General features: G+C 43.5%; 1 protein-coding gene across 48 annotated transcripts in view; it reads right to left on the minus strand.

The window, feature by feature from the left end:
• Window positions 1-21,293, minus strand: part of LOC101742624 (dystonin) — a 357,476-nt gene that overhangs the window by 144,079 nt on the left and 192,104 nt on the right. For all 48 annotated transcript variants that reach the window (XM_062674251.1, XM_062674290.1, XM_038017952.2 and 45 more), the window contains 7 exons: window positions 13,478-13,671; window positions 12,851-12,936; window positions 8,704-8,891; window positions 7,750-7,881; window positions 7,039-7,208; window positions 1,341-1,562; window positions 505-709 (listed from right to left, as the gene is read on the minus strand). In XM_062674251.1, coding sequence (XP_062530235.1) covers window positions 505-709; window positions 1,341-1,562; window positions 7,039-7,208; window positions 7,750-7,881; window positions 8,704-8,891; window positions 12,851-12,936; window positions 13,478-13,671 — 1,197 coding nt within the window. The remainder of the gene's footprint in view (window positions 1-504; window positions 710-1,340; window positions 1,563-7,038; window positions 7,209-7,749; window positions 7,882-8,703; window positions 8,892-12,850; window positions 12,937-13,477; window positions 13,672-21,293) is intronic.

Raw genomic sequence — 21,293 nt, forward strand, 5'->3', positions numbered from 1 at the left:
CTATTTCAGCTTCGCCCTAACGTGTGTAGGTGAGCTCACGGGGCTCAAACCGGAGTGTTGCTAACACTGGCCCTAGCAAGAGCAGTGCTTCGCAGAATCTACTACCGGATCGGAAACGCGACCCACTAAGGAGATCCGGCGAGAAACTCAGTGGGCTGTGTCTATGGGTTAATTCGCTCGTTGAGCCCTTCGTCGCAAGCAACGGGTTCGACGAGGGCGGTGACCGGTGCTTGCGATGCCTAAAAGCACCTCAAATTCAAATTTCAATTCAAAATCATTTATTTCAACTTAGATGTCAGCATAACACACTTGTTGAATGTCAAAATATAAATAAAAATGTTAACTCTACCACCGGTTCCAAAAAGAGCCACAGTCCTGAGAAGAACCGGCGAAACAAACACAGCTGGTTTTTTTTTCTCAAATATTTTTTTTTTTTTTTTTTTAAATAAGTAAAAATATTTACAATAAACAGAACCTAAAAGCATATTAAGCAGAGAAGGTTACCAGTTTGTCCCGGCACCAGGCGGCGGCGTCGGCGAGCTGGTGGAAGCGCGGGTCGGCATCGTGCACGCGCGTCTCCAGCACGGTGCGGGTCTCGCGGCGCACGGTGGTGTGCTGCACGGGCATGCGCACGCCCGCCAGCCGCGGCACCAGCCGGCTCGCCAGCGCCTGTCGGGCCAGCGCCCAGCGCTCCTGGAGTTGCTGCACGCTACAAGAGTACAAGTGTGCTTAGTGCGAGGTTTTAACGTTCTGGTGGCCAGGACCTCTTGTGAGTCCGCACGGGTAGGTACCACCACCCTGCCTATTTCTGCTGTGTTGCAGTAATGCGTTTCGGTTTGAAGGGTGGCGCATTATGTTGTAGATGTCTATGGGCTCCAGTAACTACTTCACACCAGATGGGTTATGAGCTCGTCCCATCTAAGGAGTATATAAAAAAAAAAACGTTCTCGATAGCGTAAAAGTTAACTCATACTTGTATGCAGTTGGAATAGCGACCCTAACGGCAAACGTATGCAAACTCCGTACAAATTTGAGTTAGTATTTACAAATTTGAGTCAGAGAACGTTAAAAAACTGGGCGTCATTATCGTTTGAATAAACGTGCGAGAGAGATAGAGATATATTTTCATTAAGTACACGTTTGTCTTGTATAGATTTTTATAATATAACTTATTACGACATTGTACGAAACACTTTGAAAAAAGAAAAACATCTGTGATATGTTCTCAGAAATTCTCTCAGGTTAGAGCCCCGTGAGCTCACCTACTCATTCTGTGAATTAAGTATAACTTCACGAGGTTACTAGAGTAGATAGGGAAAAAAAATGTGGATGCGACTCACCGCCTGTGCAGCTCGTTGGCTTGCGGGTACCTCCCCTCCCGGAGCGCGTTCGCGTCCTGGAACATCTCGTGCAGCGCGAGCTCCATGGCGCGCAGGTCGTGCTCGATCTGCTCGGCGGCGGTCTTGGCGTCGGCGGGGTGCACGCCGCGCTCCACGCGACGCAGCTCCCCCTCGATGTGCCGCTCCACGCTGTCCAGACCGCTTTCGGTTTGTTTGATGTCCCTGTACGTACGGACGTTGCTTTAAATTCAAACAAAACTTTGCACGTCATACATGTATGTCGCATACGACAAACGAGATTCCGATAGAGGCACCCGTCACGCGCGGACGTGCTCATCGACCACTCGATCGCCCGGCCTTTGTTCGCCCGGCTTTTGTTAGCCCGGCCATTGTTCACGCGGCCTGTGTTCGTGGTACATCTGCCGACCAAGTGTTTTTCCTGGAAGTTTTTATTTGTTTTGTTTCCTTTTGTTATTTCTGTGTTCGTGGTACATCTGCCGACAAACTGTGTTCCTGGAAGTGCTTAATTGTTTTGTTTCTTTTTGTTATTTCCGTTTTGTTGTGTTTTTTCTTTGTCCTGTAGTAATCGTGCCGCATCGCCACCTGTGTTCAATAGAACCGCTCAGGTCCGAGAAGTTGGGGCCTCGCCGCAAGGCGAGTGTTTTCTAAGACCCAGGGTAGCCCCACCTGGGCACGTAGACATCATGGACGCTGTATTTGCGGAATTTCTCCGGCTTCGCTACCCAAAGCTCACTTCCGAGTTTCAGGCCTTCAAGGCCGATCACACTGCGAGCCCTCTCGAGGACTCCGCCGCGCTCGCTGCTCCTGCGTCGCCTGTACCTGCGTGCAAAGCTTCTGCATCGAGCACCGCAGCCTCCGTCGTGCCTGCCGTTCCCGCGTCGCCTATACTGGCGAGTAAAACTGCTGCGTCGTCCGCCGTGGTCACCATTCCAGCAGCGCGATCATCCGCGGCCTCCGTCGCGCCCTCCAAAACACCTACTCGTAGGTCACCTGCGCCCGCCTGCTCGTCCTCCGACTCTGACTCGGAGATGGAGGTCGACCTTGCCCCCGTCTCATCGACGGATGGATTCACCCTGGTGCAAAAGGGTAAGAAGCGTGCCGCGGAGTCTCGAGCTCCCGCGGCCGCTAAAATTAGCAAAGCCGCGAACGCGTCGCGCCCCCGCCCTCAGACTCCCGTTGCGCCTCCAGCCCGTGCCACTCCGTCGCCGCGTCCGGTGGCACAAAATAAAACCCAGACCCCTCCCCCGGTAATCCTTCAAGAGAAGGCAGCTTGGGAACGAGTTTCCCTGGCCCTTAAGGCCAAAAATATCAATTTCACGAATGCCCGTAACCTCGCGAACGGCATTCAAATTAAGGTTAGAACACCCGACGACCATAGGGCCCTCTCTTCTTACCTCCGTAAGGAGCGTATAAGTTTCCACACGTATACGCTCCAGGAGGAGCGCGAACTCCGTGCCGTTATACGTGGCATCCCTAAAGAGTTGGATGCCGAGCTCGTCAAGGCCGACCTTCTCGAACAAGGCCTACCGGTTAACTCCGTACACCGCATGCACACAGGCCGCGGAAGGGAGCCATATAATATGGTTCTCGTCGCCCTCCAGCCTACCCCCGAGGGTAAGCAAATATTTAACATCCGAACGGTCTGTAGCCTTTCCGGAATCGCAGTTGAAACCCCACACAAGAAAGGCACACCTAGCCAGTGCCATAACTGCCAATTATACGGGCATTCTTCCCGTAACTGTCACGCGCGCCCCCGATGCGTCAAGTGCTTAGGCGATCACGCCACGGCCCTATGCACTCGCGATCAAAAAACCGCGACGGAACCGCCTAGCTGCGTCCTGTGTCGAACACAGGGTCACCCCGCAAATTACCGCGGATGCCCCCGAGCCCCGAAAATAAATCGCCGCGTCGCCCGCCAAAACCGCCTCCGAGCTTCCGGCCCAGACATCAAAGCCTCGGCACCCTCTGTGTCGCAGGCTAAGCCAGCGTTCGTTCCGGCGCCGGTGCCCAGTGTCTCGGCCTGGGCGAAACCGCTGCCGTACATGAACACGGCTACAACTCCCTCCTCCGCGATTCGTCCCGCCCCCGCGACTCGTCCCTCTCCCGCGACTTGCCCTCCGACCGCGTCCGACAATCTCGCTTTAGCGATCGACTTCTTTCAGTCGATCAACTTTGAGCGCGTTAACGCTTTGGGCGACGCCATTCGCGCTGCCTCCACTGCACAACACTTTATCGCCGTTGTGCAAGAATACGCCGACGTATACGCGTCATTAAATACGTACGTCCTCCCCTCACTCCGCCGGTAATCAATGGCGTATATAAGTAGAATAAAGCCCCTATCCGTAAAGATAGGTTTTTTTAACGCTTACGGTCTCGCAAATCAACGTGATCAGGTTTCTGACTTTTTGCGTGACCATCAAATTGATATCTTTTTAGTGCAGGAGACCCTACTTAAGCCCGCGCGCCGTGACCCTAAAATCGCGAACTATAACATGGTCAGGAACGACAGGCTCTCTGCTCGTGGTGGTGGTACCGTCATTTACTATAGAAGAGCCCTGCATTGCGTCCCGCTCGATCCTCCCGCGCTCGCTAATATCGAAGCATCAGTGTGCCGAATCTCACTGACGGGACACGCGCCGATCGTTATCGCGTCCGTTTATCTTCCACCGGATAAGATCGTTCTAAGCAGTGATATCGAGGCGCTGCTCGGCATGGGGAGCTCTGTCATTCTGGCGGGCGACCTAAATTGTAAACACATCAGGTGGAACTCACACACCACAACCCCGAATGGCAGGCGGCTTGACGCGTTAGTCGATGATCTCGCCTTCGATATCGTCGCTCCGCTAACACCGACTCACTACCCGCTAAATATCGCGCATCGCCCGGATATACTCGACATAGCGTTATTAAAAAACGTAACTCTGCGCTTACACTCGATCGAAGTAGTTTCAGAGTTAGATTCAGACCACCGTCCCGTCGTTATGAAGCTCGGTCGCGCTCCCGATTCCGTTCCCGTCACGAGGACTGTGGTTGATTGGCACACGCTGGGCATTAGCCTGGCTGAATCTGATCCACCATCGCTCCCGTTTAACCCGGACTCTACCCCGACTCCTCAGGATACCGCTGAAGCCATAGACATCTTAACGTCACACATCACCTCGACATTAGATAGATCATCGAAACAAGTTGTAGCGGAGGACTTCCTTCACCGCTTCAAATTGTCCGACGATATTAGAGAACTCCTTAGAGCTAAGAACGCTTCGATACGCGCCTACGACAGGTATCCTACCGCGGAAAATCGTATTCGAATGCGTGCCCTACAACGCGACGTAAAGTCTCGCATCGCCGAAGTCCGAGATGCTAGATGGTCTGATTTCTTAGAAGGACTCGCGCCCTCCCAAAGGTCTTACTACCGCTTAGCTCGTACTCTCAAATCGGATACAGTAGTAACTATGCCCCCCCTCGTAGGCCCCTCAGGCCGACTCACGGCGTTCGATGATGACGAAAAAGCAGAGCTGCTGGCCGATACATTGCAAACCCAGTGTACGCCCAGCACTCAATCCGTGGACCCTGTTCATGTAGAATTCGTAGACAGTGAGGTAGAACGCAGAGCCTCCTTGCCACCCTCGGATGCGTTACCACCCGTCACCCCGATAGAAGTTAAAGACTTGATCAAAGACCTACGTCCTCGCAAGGCTCCCGGTTCCGACGGTATATCTAACCGCGTTATTAAACTTCTACCCGTCCAACTCATCGTGATGTTGGCATCTATTTTCAATGCCGCTATGGCGAACTGTATCTTTCCCGCGGTGTGGAAAGAAGCGGACGTTATCGGCATACACAAACCCGGTAAACCAAAAAATAATCCGACGAGTTACCGCCCGATTAGCCTCCTCATGTCTCTGGGCAAACTGTATGAGCGTCTGCTCTACAAACGCCTCAGAGACTTCGTCTCATCCAAGGGCATTCTCATCGATGAACAATTCGGATTCCGTACAAATCACTCATGCGTTCAACAGGTGCACCGCCTCACGGAGCACATTCTTGTAGGGCTTAATCGACCAAAACCGTTATACACGGGAGCTCTCTTCTTCGACGTCGCAAAAGCGTTCGACAAAGTCTGGCACAACGGTTTGATTTTCAAACTATTCAACATGGGTGTGCCGGATAGTCTCGTGCTCATCATACGGGACTTCTTGTCGAACCGCTCTTTTCGATATCGAGTCGAGGGAACCCGCTCCTCCCCACGACCTCTTACAGCTGGAGTCCCGCAAGGCTCTGTCCTCTCACCCCTCCTATTTAGCTTATTCGTTAACGATATTCCCCGGTCGCCGCCGACCCATTTAGCTTTATTCGCCGACGACACGACTGTTTACTATTCCAGTAGAAACAAGTCCCTAATCGCGAAGAAGCTTCAGAGCGCAGCCCTAGCCCTAGGACAGTGGTTCCGAAAATGGCGCATAGACATCAACCCAGCGAAAAGTACTGCGGTGCTATTTCAGAGGGGAAGCTCCACACGGATTTCCTCCCGTATTAGGAGGAGGAATCTCACACCCCCGATTACTCTCTTTAGTCAATCCATACCCTGGGCCAGGAAGGTCAAGTACCTGGGCGTTACCCTGGATGCATCGATGACATTCCGCCCGCATATAAAATCAGTCCGTGACCGTGCCGCGTTTATTCTCGGTAGACTCTACCCCATGATCTGTAAGCGGAGTAAAATGTCCCTTCGGAACAAGGTGACACTTTACAAAACTTGCATAAGGCCCGTCATGACTTACGCGAGTGTGGTGTTCGCTCACGCGGCCCGCACACACATAGACACCCTTCAATCTCTACAATCCCGCTTTTGCAGGTTAGCCGTCGGAGCTCCGTGGTTCGTGAGGAACGTTGACCTACACGACGACCTGGGCCTCGAATCTATACAGAAATACATGAAGTCAGCGTCGGAACGGTACTTCGATAAGGCTATGCGTCATGATAATCGCCTTATCGTAGCCGCCGCTGACTACTCCCCGAATCCTGATCATGCAGGAGCCAGTCACCGTCGACGCCCTAGACACGTCCTTACGGATCCATCAGATCCAATAACCTTTGCACTAGACGCCTTCAGCTCTAGGAGCAGGCTTAGGGACCTCGGTAACCGTACTCGTCGAACTCGACAAAGAGTTCGCCGTGCAACCTAACCCATGAATCAGCTCGCTGAGTTTCTCGCCGGATCTTCTCAGCGGGTCGCGATTCCGATCCGGTAGTAGATTCATTCGCGAAGCAGCTACTCTTGAGTTGTTAGGTCTCCTTCGGAGGCGCTCGGGTAGCTGTTAGCAAATCCCACCCCTCCTGGCTGAGCCTTTGCTCGCCCACCTGTCCTGGTGAAACTGGAAAGGCCTCCGGGCCACCAGTAATCCTTCAATCATAAAAAAAAAAAAAAAAAAAAAACGACAAACGAAACGAAAGCGCGCCATCTAGTGGATGTGAGCCGCAACTAGTCGTCAAACGTCGGCTCAGTTCGCGTGGCATGCTACCGGTCATCGTTCGACGACGTTGCTAACACGAACCCTAGCAAGAGCCGTGCATCGCAGAATCTACCACCGGATCGGAAACGCGACCCACTAAGAACACCCGGCGAGAAACTCAGTGGGCTGTAGGAGATCATTAAGGGACCAGAGTCAGACCGTACCTGTGCAGTTTCTCGGCCAGTCTCTGCAGGCGCTCGAGGCGCCGAATCTCGTCGGTGAGGTCGCGCTCCCGCTCCTGCTGCGCCATCAGCAGCCGCGCCCAGCCCTGCTCCAGCGCCTCGGGGCGCAGCGTCGGCTCGATATCGCACTCGCCCACTGTTTCGAAATATTTCTGGAACAAGAAACCAGGATCACGGCACAATCCTGAATGCGGCTTTTTGTCTTACAACATAAGGTCACAATTTCAATTGCATTAGAGGTGCAATTGTCATTTCTTTCAAATAGGAACGGAAGATGCCTTTATACACAATCCCGATTGCCTCCTTTGGCCTTAAATCCTAAGGTCGCAATTTCAATGGCATTAGAAGAACAATTGTCATTTCTTTCAAATATGAACGGAAAATGCCTTTATACACAATCCCGATTGTCGTCTTTTGCTTTACGACGTAAGGTCGAAATTTCAATGGCATTAGAAGAACAATTTTCATATCTTTCAAATAGGAACAGAAAATGCCTTTATACAGATTCACTCAATCCCAAATTACTGAATCTCTATATTAAAAATTTAGGCTAGATAAATTTTGTAGTCATATGATAATCTCACTAATCAGAAGAAAATCAATCAGTTATGTTGATACTCTGACAGTGTGCAGGGTCTGTATAAAATATATGCATCAGAGTTTCATCCAGTACCGGTTGGAAATACCCCATACCTCTAACTCCCTGTACTGGTGGACGAGCTTCTGCTTCTCTCTCTGCCTGAGCGGCACCTCCTCGTTGCGGAACCGCGTGCTCTCGCTGAGCAGCTTCTTCATTTCTATCAAAGTTGACGGGAAAGCACGGTCCTGGAATAAAAGTTTATATTGAAACTTTCCATATACAACGTAAATGCCGCCACCCACCTTGAGATACGAGTTCTAAGGTCTCAGTTAAGTTACAACGGCTGCCCCGCCCTTTAAGCCGAAACGCATTACTGCTCCACGGCAGAAATAGGCAGGGTGGTGGTACCTACCCGTGTGGACTCACAAGAGGTCCTACCACCAGTGTTACATACAGGGTGTTCAAGATATGCCCCTAAGCAAGACGACCCGACTGACGCGACATCAAATAACCGCTTCAAATAATTCTACAGTGCACGCTACGTGGAAGTACTACCTAAAACGACTAATGCTTAGTGCTTGACTTCGAAAGTTATAGTCGAATTTATAGTCAGGCTATAACTAGCGCATTGGTGATACCTATAAATATGTAAAAGACTGTCACCACGGTAGACTGTGAATACATTTAATAAGAGATCATGTTACTGATAACTCTATTTCTATAATCTGACGAAGCGTGTTGCGGATAATAATATGTACTTTTAGGTTATTAAAATAATATTTTGTGTAAATGTTTGGAAATAAATTTATATTTAATAAGAAATGAAAAGAGTATCCAATATCATGCATATCACTAATCCCGTGTACTCGTACGTATGAAACTAGAGAGTCAGGGATGATAAACCAGTGTACTTAGTGCGAGTTTTTAACTTCTCGATCGCGTAAAAGTTTCAGCTTCCCTTCGTTTGCCGCTAGGGGCGCTGTTCCGACCCCATACAAATCGGAGTTAACTTTAACGCGATCGAGAACGTTAACGCACTAAGTACATAGCAAGGAGATCAAGCTTACCTGCATTAGCGCGCATTTCTCGTGCAGCCAAGCGCGATGTTGGGCCGCCTGCTCGGTGTAAGCGGCCGCCCGGCGCTGGGACTCCGCGTCGAACAGCGGATGCACGGCCGGGGGCTCCGGGAACGTCTCGTACAGCGACGAGATGTACGTGATGAGGGACTTCTCGTCCGGCTCGTGGGTGTCCACGTCTGGGAATAAACATTAAGTTATCACCATCGAATCAACAGGTTTGAGCGACAATTTTGCAACTTTACAAGAGAACCATTTAAAAGTCGTAATACGTAAAAATAACGTATTAAAAACAAACTTCTTCAGCTATTTGAATGTAGTAAACTTAATTGGAGTAATCGAATTAAGTTTACTACATTAAAAACATCGAACTGTTGATGCTGATAACAAATAAAACGCACCTCTAATTGCAAAGAGAAATGTCGCGTATTAAGCGAAATGACGCTTAAACCAGATAGCCTTTCAACCCTCGAAATGATAGATCCAATAGTTCTCGTAATACGAAGATCAAGTCATAAAAATTAATTGATATAAAGAAATTCAATTTTTTTTCGTAATTTTCAACAGGATGTATATCGGAGAAAAATTATCGTACAGTAAAACAAAAACAGCAAATTGTTGCTCCAAGCGTCTAATTTTAAGATCTGGCCATGTTTTTTTTTGTTTTTATTGTGTTCGTTTCCTGAGTAATCTTAATAAACATACCAAAAAAGATTTATCCAAATTTATACTAGACTCAAAAAACGGTCTACGAAGACTTTATGTTCATTATATCACTAAGAACCTTTTTAGGAAATTTGTTGCCCTTTCCTTCAATTTGATTTAATTTAAAAGCCTGTTGTACTACTGATTTGTTGCGGGGTTGCCATCAATGAAATCAAAAAAGTCTCTATTTTTATTTCGATAATTATTAAATTATTAATTCAGGAGCTAATGTACGAATGCAATTTTTAGTGACGACATAAAAATGCCTGGGAACATAAATCAATTTACAAAATTACCGTTAAAACTCTACGCTATTTTCTAAGCGAAAAATTACAGCAATATTAACTACACGCGAACTATGTCACCGATAACATCTAATATGACAACCGTGCAATCCTCCAACGTTTATTCACACCGCATTAAAACTATGATAATGCTACTGATTCGGCGAAATTTTTGATACTTTTTAACACGATTTTGTTAGCTTGGTGTGTCTGTCTGTGTGTCACGGAATATTTGAACGTCATTTTCAAGAAGTCCGATTAACTTGAAAATTTGCATCACGCTTCAAAAAACAATACAATAATTTTATAATCGGTAGGCAGCGGCTTGGCTCGGTAGGCAGCGGCTTGGCTTCGGTAGGCAGCGGCTTGGCTCTGCCCCTGGCATTGCTGAAGTCCATGGGCGATGGTAACCACTCACCATCAGGTGGGCCGTATGCTCGTGCCTACAAGGGCAATAAAAAAAAAAAAAAAAAAAAATAATCGCTCTAATATCCCGTCCAGTGTGAAAACGGTGCTAAATATAAAATTAATCATTATTTTCGTTCAGTTTACTGGTGGTGGAACCTCTCCTGAGTCCGCGTGCTTGAAAGGCAAACGTGACTAAGCGACAATAACTGCTTTATATATAAATGATAGGCAATAACCATATTCGATGGGCAAAAAATATATATTTCTACGTCTGTACTAAATAGGTACACTAAATAGTCTGTATTAAAATAATTTCAATCCTACAGCTAGATTCGTTAAAATAGAATTTTACGCATTGTCGCTTAGTCACGTTTGCTTTTCAAGCGTCGATATGTATTTTAGTACCGTACCTTATACGATAAAAGAGGCAACACCGATTAACTACTTCAAGATATGTCATTCGATACGCGAATTTCTTATCTGTCCATAGGAAGTAAGATTTATAGATACATACGTATTCTCGTCGCATTGTAAATGACAAGTTGACGTGTGATTCAGAAATCATTAATTAAGATGCAGCGCCGTTCGAGAATTACAATTGATCGGATGCCGTATTTGTGAGACGTGACGTCATCAAAGGGCTTTTCCGTTTGCGAAGCGTAAAATTATTAAAATTGAAACGGAATACATTTTATTTTAAAAAAATCGTGTCGTCCGTGATCACGAAAACTATCTAAAAAATGGTCACAAAGGGCCGCTAATTCAATTGAAACGGTTATTCAATCATTGTTTCTGTGAAATATTCGTTACAATTTTTAAATCAAATCCGCCCTTAAGACGAGGTGACCTAAGCATCCGTATTTTTAGCAGACGCAACTTATTAATATTATCTTAATTTTACAATTAAGTTGCATTAAAAATTATAAGCATACCCGTTCTTGATTTAGAAATGGTTTCCTATAAAATGTAGTAAGCATCTTTAAATTTTTTTTATTTTTCTTTATTGCTTAGATGTGTGGACGAGCTCACAGCCCACCTGGTGTTAAGTGGTTACTGGAGCCCATAGACATCTACAACGTAAATGCGCCACACACCTTGAGATATAGTTCTAAGGTCTCAGTATAGTCACAACGGCTGCCCCACCCTTCAAACCGAAACGCATTACTGCTTCACGGCAGAAATAGGCGGGGCGGTGGTATCTACCCGTGCGGACTCACAAGAGGTCCTACCATCAGTAATTACGCAAATTATAATTTTGCGGGTTTGATTTTTATTGCACGATGTTATTTCTTCACCGTGGAAGTCAATCGTGAACATTTGATGAGTACGTATTTCATTAGAAAAATTGGTACCCGCCAGCGAGATTCGAACACCAGTACATCGCTCGATACGAATGCACCGGACGTCTTATCCTTTAGGCCACGACGACTTCAAAATGATATCGAACGAAAAAAAAAGGCGAGCGATACCAAATGCGGTTAATCGTTGTTTTAACGTATTTTTTTATGGTTATATCGTGGCTTATTTTGTTCTAGTAAACACGTCAAACCACCGTTTAAGTTCACGCGGCAATTTTGCAAAAACAACAAATATCCAATTCTCTCTTTCGACGGCCGTCCATTCTAATCCTTAATCCCGGGAAAACGCAACTCTTTTGGCACTCCACAATTAATCCTTAAAAAAAATGATTGCCGTTGAAACTACGAATCACGACTTTATACTATCAAACGTTAAACAAAATATGAATAGTTTTACGACATTTCGACATTTTGTACTAAACTTCAAACACGATCTAAAATAGGCCCGTTGTCAACTTCACTTGTATTACATCCGGTTCATTATATGTGCGTCTTTACAAAACTTTACGCCCCGTCATGACCTATGCAAGTGTTCGCTCACACGGCCCGCACCAACTTGAAAACCCTTCAAGTCATTCAACCCCGTTTTTGCAGGATAGCCGTCGGACCACCATGGTTCCTAAGGAACGTGAATCTCTATGATGACCTGGAGCTCGACTCGGTCAGTAAATATTTACAGTCGGCATCATTGCGCCACTTTGAGAAGACGGCATTAACGGTGCTTTTAGGTACCTCAAGCTCCGGTCACCGTCCTCACCGAACCCATCGCTTGCGAGTAAATTAACCCATAGACACAGCCCACTGAGTTTCTCGCCGGATCTTCTCAGTGGGTCGCGTTTCCGATCCAATGGTAGATTCCGCGAAGCACTGCTCTTGCTAGGGCCAGTGTTAGCAACACTCCGGTTTGAGCCCCGTGAGCTCACCTATACGTCAAGAAGCTGAGATAACCTCTCAAGGCTATCACCATAGGTAAGAAACAAAACTAAACAAAAAAATACGTGCGTCGGAAAACTAGGATTAGCCAAATGAATACTGTTCCATTCTTAGAGCAGTAGGTACCTTGCGAACGCCTGACTATAATAATTATACTTGCGAATAATTTTAATAATACAATGTGTCAAGCCTTCTGAGTTACGCTTGTAATGTGACGCACAATCACAATAGACTATGAAACAATTGGCCGTAAAATTCAAATTGACACAACCTGTACCTCTGACCTGTTTAGATTTGTTCGAGGAATCATTTTAATCACTATCTAACATCTTAGTTAATCGCAATCAAAGTTCTATTAAATATCAGAATTGGTACTGGATGTGTGATGATAATGCGTGTATATTGTACAGAATTTCCTTAAAAATCCGCAGTAACGGTATGAATTCGTACCTTCAGGATCCAACAGTCTGGTGACTCCATATTCCTTTTCGACTACATGGAAGGCTGTCTCCAAGCGCTCACGGACTTGTCTTGATCTGAAAAATGAAATTGTATTTCAATTAACTTTTCTTCATTTACGTTTTTCTCTGAAAATTCATAGGTATTATTATTTATTATTGCTTACAAGGGTGGACCAGCTCGAGGCCTAACACACCAAGGGCTCACAAGACGTCCTACCACTAGTTCAGCATAGTCAAAAAAACATATCGTCTTCTCGCATTAAAACTGTATAATCTCAAAACTTACTAATTTTACAGGAGAGTGTTTTAAAGGTTTAACATGTGATAGGTTTAATATTAATCATCTTTGCAACATTTATTTTTTATTTTGATCAGTTACATTATCTGTATTTAAAAGATAAAATTATGTATTAATTTTGTTAATAGTAGTCAAAATATAGGTAAACTAAAAAAAAGTATAACTAAACAACGCTCTTTTGACAGTATTTATGAGAAAAATACTGGATACCAAATGATTCCGCATATTAACTCAATTTCGAATATTTTTGAAATTGTACACTTTTAATGCGAGAAGACGATATGTTATGGATTTGGAATCAATAAATCGAAGACACACCTGATATTACGCCAGTCTATCAGATCAGGGCGGTTCCTGTGTATGAGCGCGTTGAAGGCGAGCCCGTCTCTCCAAGAAGACGTGAAGTCGCTCACCCTCACCCCAGGGTACTTGGCCGTGGAGCGTCGGGCCCAGCTCAGGAGAGCTTCCCGGGCCGTCACGTTTGGTTCTTGTCCAACGACGATGTCTGATATCTGAGGACAAAGAGTATACAAATTAGTAACCTCTCATACGCCAGCTTCTACTGAAAAAAATGTTTATAGCGTTTCTTTCTTTAAATCTAAACACATTTTGTTCTTATGACATTGGTGACCTATATATCAGTCAACGTGGTAAGCTATCTGTGATAACATAATCAAATATCGCCCTATCCAGGCGGTCACTTGTTTACATATCCCTAACGTAATCTACATTGAGGCAGGTCAACGTACGTATTTTGGCCCCGATTCAACTCTAATATTAGATATTAAATTATGAGGAAGCCCCAGTAAATAGGCCGGGAAGTGAACGAGACGAACGGATAATAAAGCATGACATATATATACTTATACTAGCGACCCGCCCTCGCTTCGCTTCGGAAACATTAAAACAAACATGAAAAAATAAAATAAAAAAAAAAGTAGCCTATGTTCATCAGGGACAATGTCGGCTTCTAATGGAAAAAGAATTTTTCAAATCGGTCCAGTAGTTTCGGAGCCTATTCGAAACAAACAAACAAACAAATCTTTCCTCTTTATAATATTAGTATAGTATAGATAGTATAGATACATATATATGCCCGTCTAAAGAATAAAGATAGAAAGCTGTAAGCAAAACCAGCTGTGCTAATGTTACTAAAGTTATTTTGTTTTACTGCTTAGATGAGTGGACGAGCTCAAAGCCCACCTGGTGTTAAGTGGTTACTGGAGCCCACAGACATCTACAACGTAAATGCGCCACTCACCTTGAGATATAAGTTCTAAGGTCTCAGTATAGTTACAACGGCTGCCCCGCCCTTCAAACCGAAACGCATTACTGCTTCACGGCAGAAATAGGCAGGGCGGTGGTACCTACCCGTGCGGACTCAGAAGAGGTCCTCCTACCAGTAATTACGCAAATTATAATTTTGCGGGTTTGATTTTTATTACACGATGTTATTCCTTCACCGTGGAAGTCAATCGTGAACATTTGTTAAGTACCTACGTGTTTCATTAGAAAAATTGGTACCCGCCTGCGGGATTCGAACACCGGTGCATCGGTCGATACGAATGCAACGGGCGTCTTATTCTTTAGGCCACGACGACAATACATATCGACGGGTGAAAGCGCATTTGGTTTAAGCGACATTTTTGCAACTTTACAGGATCTAACGATTTAAGGTGTAAATTTTGGAAAAAAATTAGCATAACAAAAAAACTTCTTCATCTATTTTAATGCAGTAAACTTAATTGAACTTCAATTAAAAATATGTAACTGTTAATGCTAATCTATATATATATAAAAATGAATTGGTGTTCGTTAGTCTCGCTAAAACTCGAGAACGGCTGGACCGATTTGGCTGATTTTGGTCTTGAATTATTTGTGGAAGTCCAAAGAAGGTTTAAAAGGTATGTAAATATGAAAATGCTCGGAATTAAATGAAAATTACAATTTTGTTTTCCCTTTGTTGTGTTCCCCGTGGGACGAATTCCTTTTACGTCTTTTATTTATCGACTAGCGACCCGCCCTCGCTTCGCTTCGGAAACATTAAAACACACATGAAACCAAAAAAATTAAATAAAAAATAAATAAAAAAAGTAGCCTATGTTCATCAGGGACAATGTCGGCTTCTAATGGAAAAAGAATTTTTCAAATCGGTCCAGTAGTTTCGGAGCCTATTCGAAACAAACAAACAAACAAATCTTTCCTCTTTATAATATTAGTATAGATTGAGGCACCACGAAATCTGCCGGGTCAACTAGTACCAAATAAAACGCTCTTTTAATTACAAAGACATTAAGCGAAATGTCACTATAAGGATTGAGATCTAAAAGAAATCGCATCTATCACATAGAGAACGCAATTTGTGAGGAATCTAAACTATCAGTCGCATATCAAATGTATTTTTTACGGACATAACTATTAATATTTATACAGGCTTTGTTGTACGCAGTCCGTGTAGTAACATCCATAATAATTAATAGCTTACATTTGAATTTTAAAATTTCTTGATGTTTCTCTATCCATGTTTTTTTTTTTGGACAGAATTTCGTTTATATATTTTTACGATATCGTTTTATTCCTTACTGGTTATCGGTTTGCATTTATTGCTGAGGATTTTGTGACGAGCTCACGGCCTGCCTGGTTTTAAGTGGGTACAGAGCATGAATACGGCCACTCGCATGGAAACATGACGACGAAGTCAGTCTTTAAATCAGAACGCGTGGTTGTCCCACGACCTCATAGATAGGTGTTACTACTACGCCTCACCAAGTTGACCTTACTTTAGAGTCTTTTTCGTTAATCATGTATTGATACAAATTTTTTATTGATACTCTTTACTGGTGGCAGGTCCTCTTGTGAGTCCGCACTGATAGGTACCACCACCCTGCTTCTTTCTGCCGTGAAGCAGTAATGCGTTTCGGTTTGAAGGGTGGAACAGCCGTTGTAACTATACTTGAGATCTTAGAACTTATATCTCAAGGTGGGTGGCGCATTTACGTTGTAGATGTCTATGAGCTCCGGTAACCATACGCTGTGAGCTCGTCCGCCCATATAAGCAAAAAAAATAATACTGCTTTATAACGATTGGTTCAAACTATTTGTTTTTTTTTTCTTATCAACTTAAATTTCTTCTAGTAGATGTGCTTCTTGTAGTCACGTTCCGTTTGTCTTTTTATTAAGTCCTGGATATGTTCCTTTTGCTTTTTGTTGTGATTCATTGCGTATTCTTGTACAATTTAAGGCATTTAAATTGCGTCGCCTTCCGCGAATCACTTGTGCGGGCGATTACGACGCATATTTTCTGGGAAAAGCACCACTAAATTGCTCAGTAAACACTAAATGGTCAGGTAGTCCCGTTAAGGTAGAAACGGACTATAGAAAGGCGTGTTTATATACTTTGTCGCTGTCCGTTTACATTGAATCTAAATGATATGTAATTAAGTTCTATAATTGAGTAACGAAACATGTTTTGACACCAATTGCGGAGTCATTACAGATTTGTCGGTGTGGTCGCATTGACCAGTGGCAGGGTGTATGGTAGCGCATATAATTAAGTACCACCGTCTATTTTTGCTGCCAAATAAATATTGTTTCTGGCTTCAGAACAAGAGAGAAGTTTTTTTTATTGCCATTGTAGGCAGACGAGCATACGGCCCACCTGATGGTGAGTGGTTACCGTCGCCCATGGACTTCAGCAATGCCAGGGGCAGAGCCAAGCCGCTGCTTACCGCTTAATACTCTCCACAAGCCTCGTTTGAAGAAGGACATGTCATAGCGCTCGGGAAACACCGTGGAGGGGAGCTCATTCCAAAGCCGGATGGTGCGTGGCAAAAAAGATCTCTGGAAACGCACTGTGGATGACCACAGGTAGTATTGATGAAATCTACTCCGGTGGCGGGCGATGCGATGGTAAAAACGAGATCGTAGTATCATCTCAATTCCTCAGAGCACTCCCCATAAAACATACGGTACAATATACAGAGGGAACCGAAGTCCCTCCACAGAGGTTCCAACTGCTCAGATGTCGGTTAATCTGAGCAACAAATGCCAATTCAATGCCACGTAAATTATAACTTACATTACTTTATTTGCGAAAAAGGAAACCGAGCTGACTCTTTAACTTGCAGCTTATGACCGTGAAGATGTTTATGATGTTCGCTTACGCTTTGATTACACAATCTTAATTACGTATATTCCGTGTGTAATTATTATTTTTGATTAAAATTACAAATGTTCTTTGGTTTACGTACCACAACTGCATCGGACTACGTAACTACGAACTTCAAACTTTATTTTCATTTCACAAAAAAAAATACGGTTTCTTTTTTGCCAACGACCCATTTGACAGAGAGAGTCCGTACTGAGTAAGTTCAATGAACTCGTACAATGACAGATCGATTCGATCAGCTGTGCACGTACCGTTGCACGAACAAACAAATATTTTTTCATTGAAAAACATTAATAAACAAATCCGTTTTAAAATAAAATTTTATGAATCGCTATACGTAATTGGAATGATATATGCGATCGTTCAGAAAACTTTCTTCAATGTTCGAAAGATGAATGAATAAGTGTATCTAATTTGTTTAATGTGACCATATGTCCGATTTGGGCGGGACAGTCCCGCTTTCGGGCATTTTGTCCCGCTGTTCCAGGTGAGGCCGACATAGTTCCGCTTTTGCAATCAGACCAAAAATTTTGCAGACGATAAATATATTTTTCAATTCAACATAGAGCTAGAAATGTTGAAATTGGCTAATTTAACAAAAGAGGTACAGACTATTACAGAGCACTAACTATTTTGTGTTTAGTGCTTTGATTCTTTTGTGTTATTCTATCTTCTATAAGAAAATACTTGTAAAACACTAAATACTTTTTATCATTGTATAATTCCGCAGATGTCCCGTATAAGTATGTTCATCAGTTTCTGATACTGGATGAATGTGCGTAATTTGTTCCCATTTATTATTATTATTATTCATTGATTCTAAATTCATACTATAGTCCTAATTTGAAACATTGGAATATCGACCTAAATAATAAATCGAATGAAGGTCGTAATGCTATGAACACGTTTCGATCGGTAATTAGCACTTTGGATAGAGTAGTCACGGCGTGGGTTGTATCTACGCTATTTGGTTCAGGTCCTTATTAGTAGAAACAAGATAAAATGTTGTAGAACATTCGTCAGGTAGAATGTGTTCTTATCTGCCGCAAAGCATTCGTCATCTATAGGGTTGGACATTGCTCAATATTCTTTGAAGTACTAGTTTAAGCCTTATTTCAATGTTCATAGATACTATTTTTGTAGCAGAATCTGCCAGGTACCAAAGCTTGTAATATTTTAAGAGACTTCAAGAGTGTGTGTTCTGATGAATGTTCATCATTGTTGACTTTTTTTTTATTTTTATTTTATTGCTTAGATGGATGAACGAGCTCACAGGCCACCTGGTGTTAAGTGGTTACTGGAGCCCATAGACATCTACAACGTAAATGCGCCACCCACTTCGAAATCACCGTATCTTGCCGGATCTTCTCAGTTGGTCGCGTTTCCGATCCAGTGGTAGGTTCTGGAAGCCATTGCTCTTGCTAAGACCAGTGTTAGCAGACTCTTTCAAGTTGAGCTCATGAGCTCAAATACTGGCCCGAGCGTAGCTAGAATGGCCCCTTAGACAGCCAGCGAATAAGTATTAAAAAAAATGTAACTCTCTTAAAATGTAGAAAGGGAAAGTTTTGATCCGAAGTCATGTGTTTCTTTTTCTAAGTCTCCAGCCCACCTAATCGTTAATGATAATCGACACTCATGGACATCGACAATGTCAGGGGCACAACAAAACATCTGCCTAACGAATTCTTCTCAAAATTGTTATAGATATGTTAACAATATTGAAAACCAATGCACTTTGTCAATATTCATTGTTGTTTGGTAGTGCACGCTTTAAAAAAGCGTCACACGAGAACGTTTTGCGCAAATATCAATCTTAGATTTTACGGTATAAGAGCCGAGTATATTGAAGAATTTATATTCGAAAGGCAATGTTAAGTTTGTGAGTCGTGGGCGTAACGCCGAGGTTGTGGGATCTATGATGTCATCAAGTGATTCGAGGCGCCGCTAAGATCTATGTCTTCACGGCCCATTGGTATCCATTTGTGACTCGTAGGTGTATAGCAATTATTTATTTCTCATATGTGATATTGGTTTTAAATTGGTTAAACAACGCAACTATTATGAATTATTAAATTGTAATAAACGTGAATTTAAAAATATATCATACAACATTTTTAACTGGTGGTAGGACCTCTTTTGAGTCCGCGCGGGTAGGTACCACCACTCTACCTATTCCTGCCGTGAAGCAGTAATGCGTTTCGGTTTGAAGGGTGGGGCAGCCGTTGTAACTATACTTGAGACCTTAGAACTTAATCTCGAGGTGGGTGGCGCATTTACGTTGTCGATGTCTATGGGCTCCAGTAACCACTTAACACCAGGTGGGCTGTGAGCTCGTCCACCCATCTAAGCAATAAAAAAAAACTGTTTTATTTATATAACGAATTATTATTCATTTTCATAAAAAAAATGGAATCTTTGTAATAAACGGTTTTATATGACTGAATTAAGTCCAAATATTTGTTTTTTTTTTAAATCTATCTTCACTTTCAAGTTGTACACTGGGATGCTCCAAAGCCTTTGCCTGTGGACTTTTAAATAATGACGTCAGCGTCCGTTTCAATACCGAATGAGGCTTGCCGGTCGATTTTATCTGTAGCCGATTCATTACCGAGATTAAAACGAACAGATTTTTTGTTACACTTTGCTATATGTACATACTTTTACAAAATCTTTATCCACAACTTATCAATTTAAAACGTGAACTTAATTTTGTGGGAGCCTATTAAATATGATCGTTCCTTCATGATTGGTGACCAGCACTGCAGTGTCGGGACGTACGAATGCTGGTCGAGGGTCAAGTGATTTTTGACTACACTAGATCTAGGACTAAAACTGTACTATATCTAAGATGTAAACGAATCGGAAGATCGCGGTTCTGGTCCGTTGGTAGATTCTGTGAAGCACGACTCGTGCTAGGGCGACTAATTTGGCGAATCTAGAATAAGCCCTTCGAGGTTACTAAAATAGGTAGGGAAAAAAAAAACGTCGACAACGTGTCTCAGGATAGTTGTCTCAACGTGTCTTAAGATATTATCATTTCAGTGTTGAGGATCTTGTAACCTTTTAAAATTGAGAGTGTGAATGTGGTCCTGCCCAGCTGCCTTTCGATTCTCAGTTCGACCCCTTCATATCTCTATGATGTTTATATAGAACAGACAAGGCTGTATGGGCTTAAATCCCCTTGCCTTTCCTAATAAGGAAAAATTGTACCAAAAAAAATATCTCTATGATGTCACGACCAGGTAAAAGATTATTAGATCAAACGTTTTTGATACGTTTATTACATAAAAGATAATACGGTAACAAAATCATTTTGTTTACAAAAAACACTTAACCTCCGACTGTTTCCTCAAATCGTACCATAAAAATTTACCTTTGTAATTAAACAAGCATGCAATAAAACCATTCTCATCAACAATTCATTATATTAAAACAGTTAATTAATTATTTAAATCACAACACCGCGCTCAATGTCGATCTGTCGATTATTATTAACTGTCTGAAACATCCGAGGATAATAATTATCGATCCGTATAAGAATTGATTTTATCGTCGAGCTCTTGCATGAAATTTCTGGAAGTTGCAATGAGATGTTAATATTTCATGGTCATCGTTCTCGTCGAACCCGTCGCTTAAGACGAAGGGCTCGGCGAGTAAATTAACCCACAGGCACAGCCCATTGAGTTTTTCGGCGGATCTTCTCAGTGGGTCGCGTTTCCGATCTGATGGTAGATTCTGCGAAACACGGCTCTTGCTAGGGTTCGTGTTAGCAACGTCGTCAGGTTTGAGCCCCGTGAGCTCACCTACATGTTAGGGCGAAGCTGAAATAGCCTCTCAAGGCTATCAGTATAAGTAGGAAAATAAAAAAATATTTCATTGAAAGTCGATAGAGTCGTATCTATAGGCCGCTATATCCGACGTTGTCATATTGATTTCGTCATGAAAACAAAAGTGAATAAATGGCTA

The sequence above is a fragment of the Bombyx mori genome, chromosome 20 (assembly GCF_030269925.1).
Source record: "Bombyx mori chromosome 20, ASM3026992v2".
Lineage (NCBI taxonomy): Eukaryota > Metazoa > Arthropoda > Insecta > Lepidoptera > Bombycidae > Bombyx > Bombyx mori.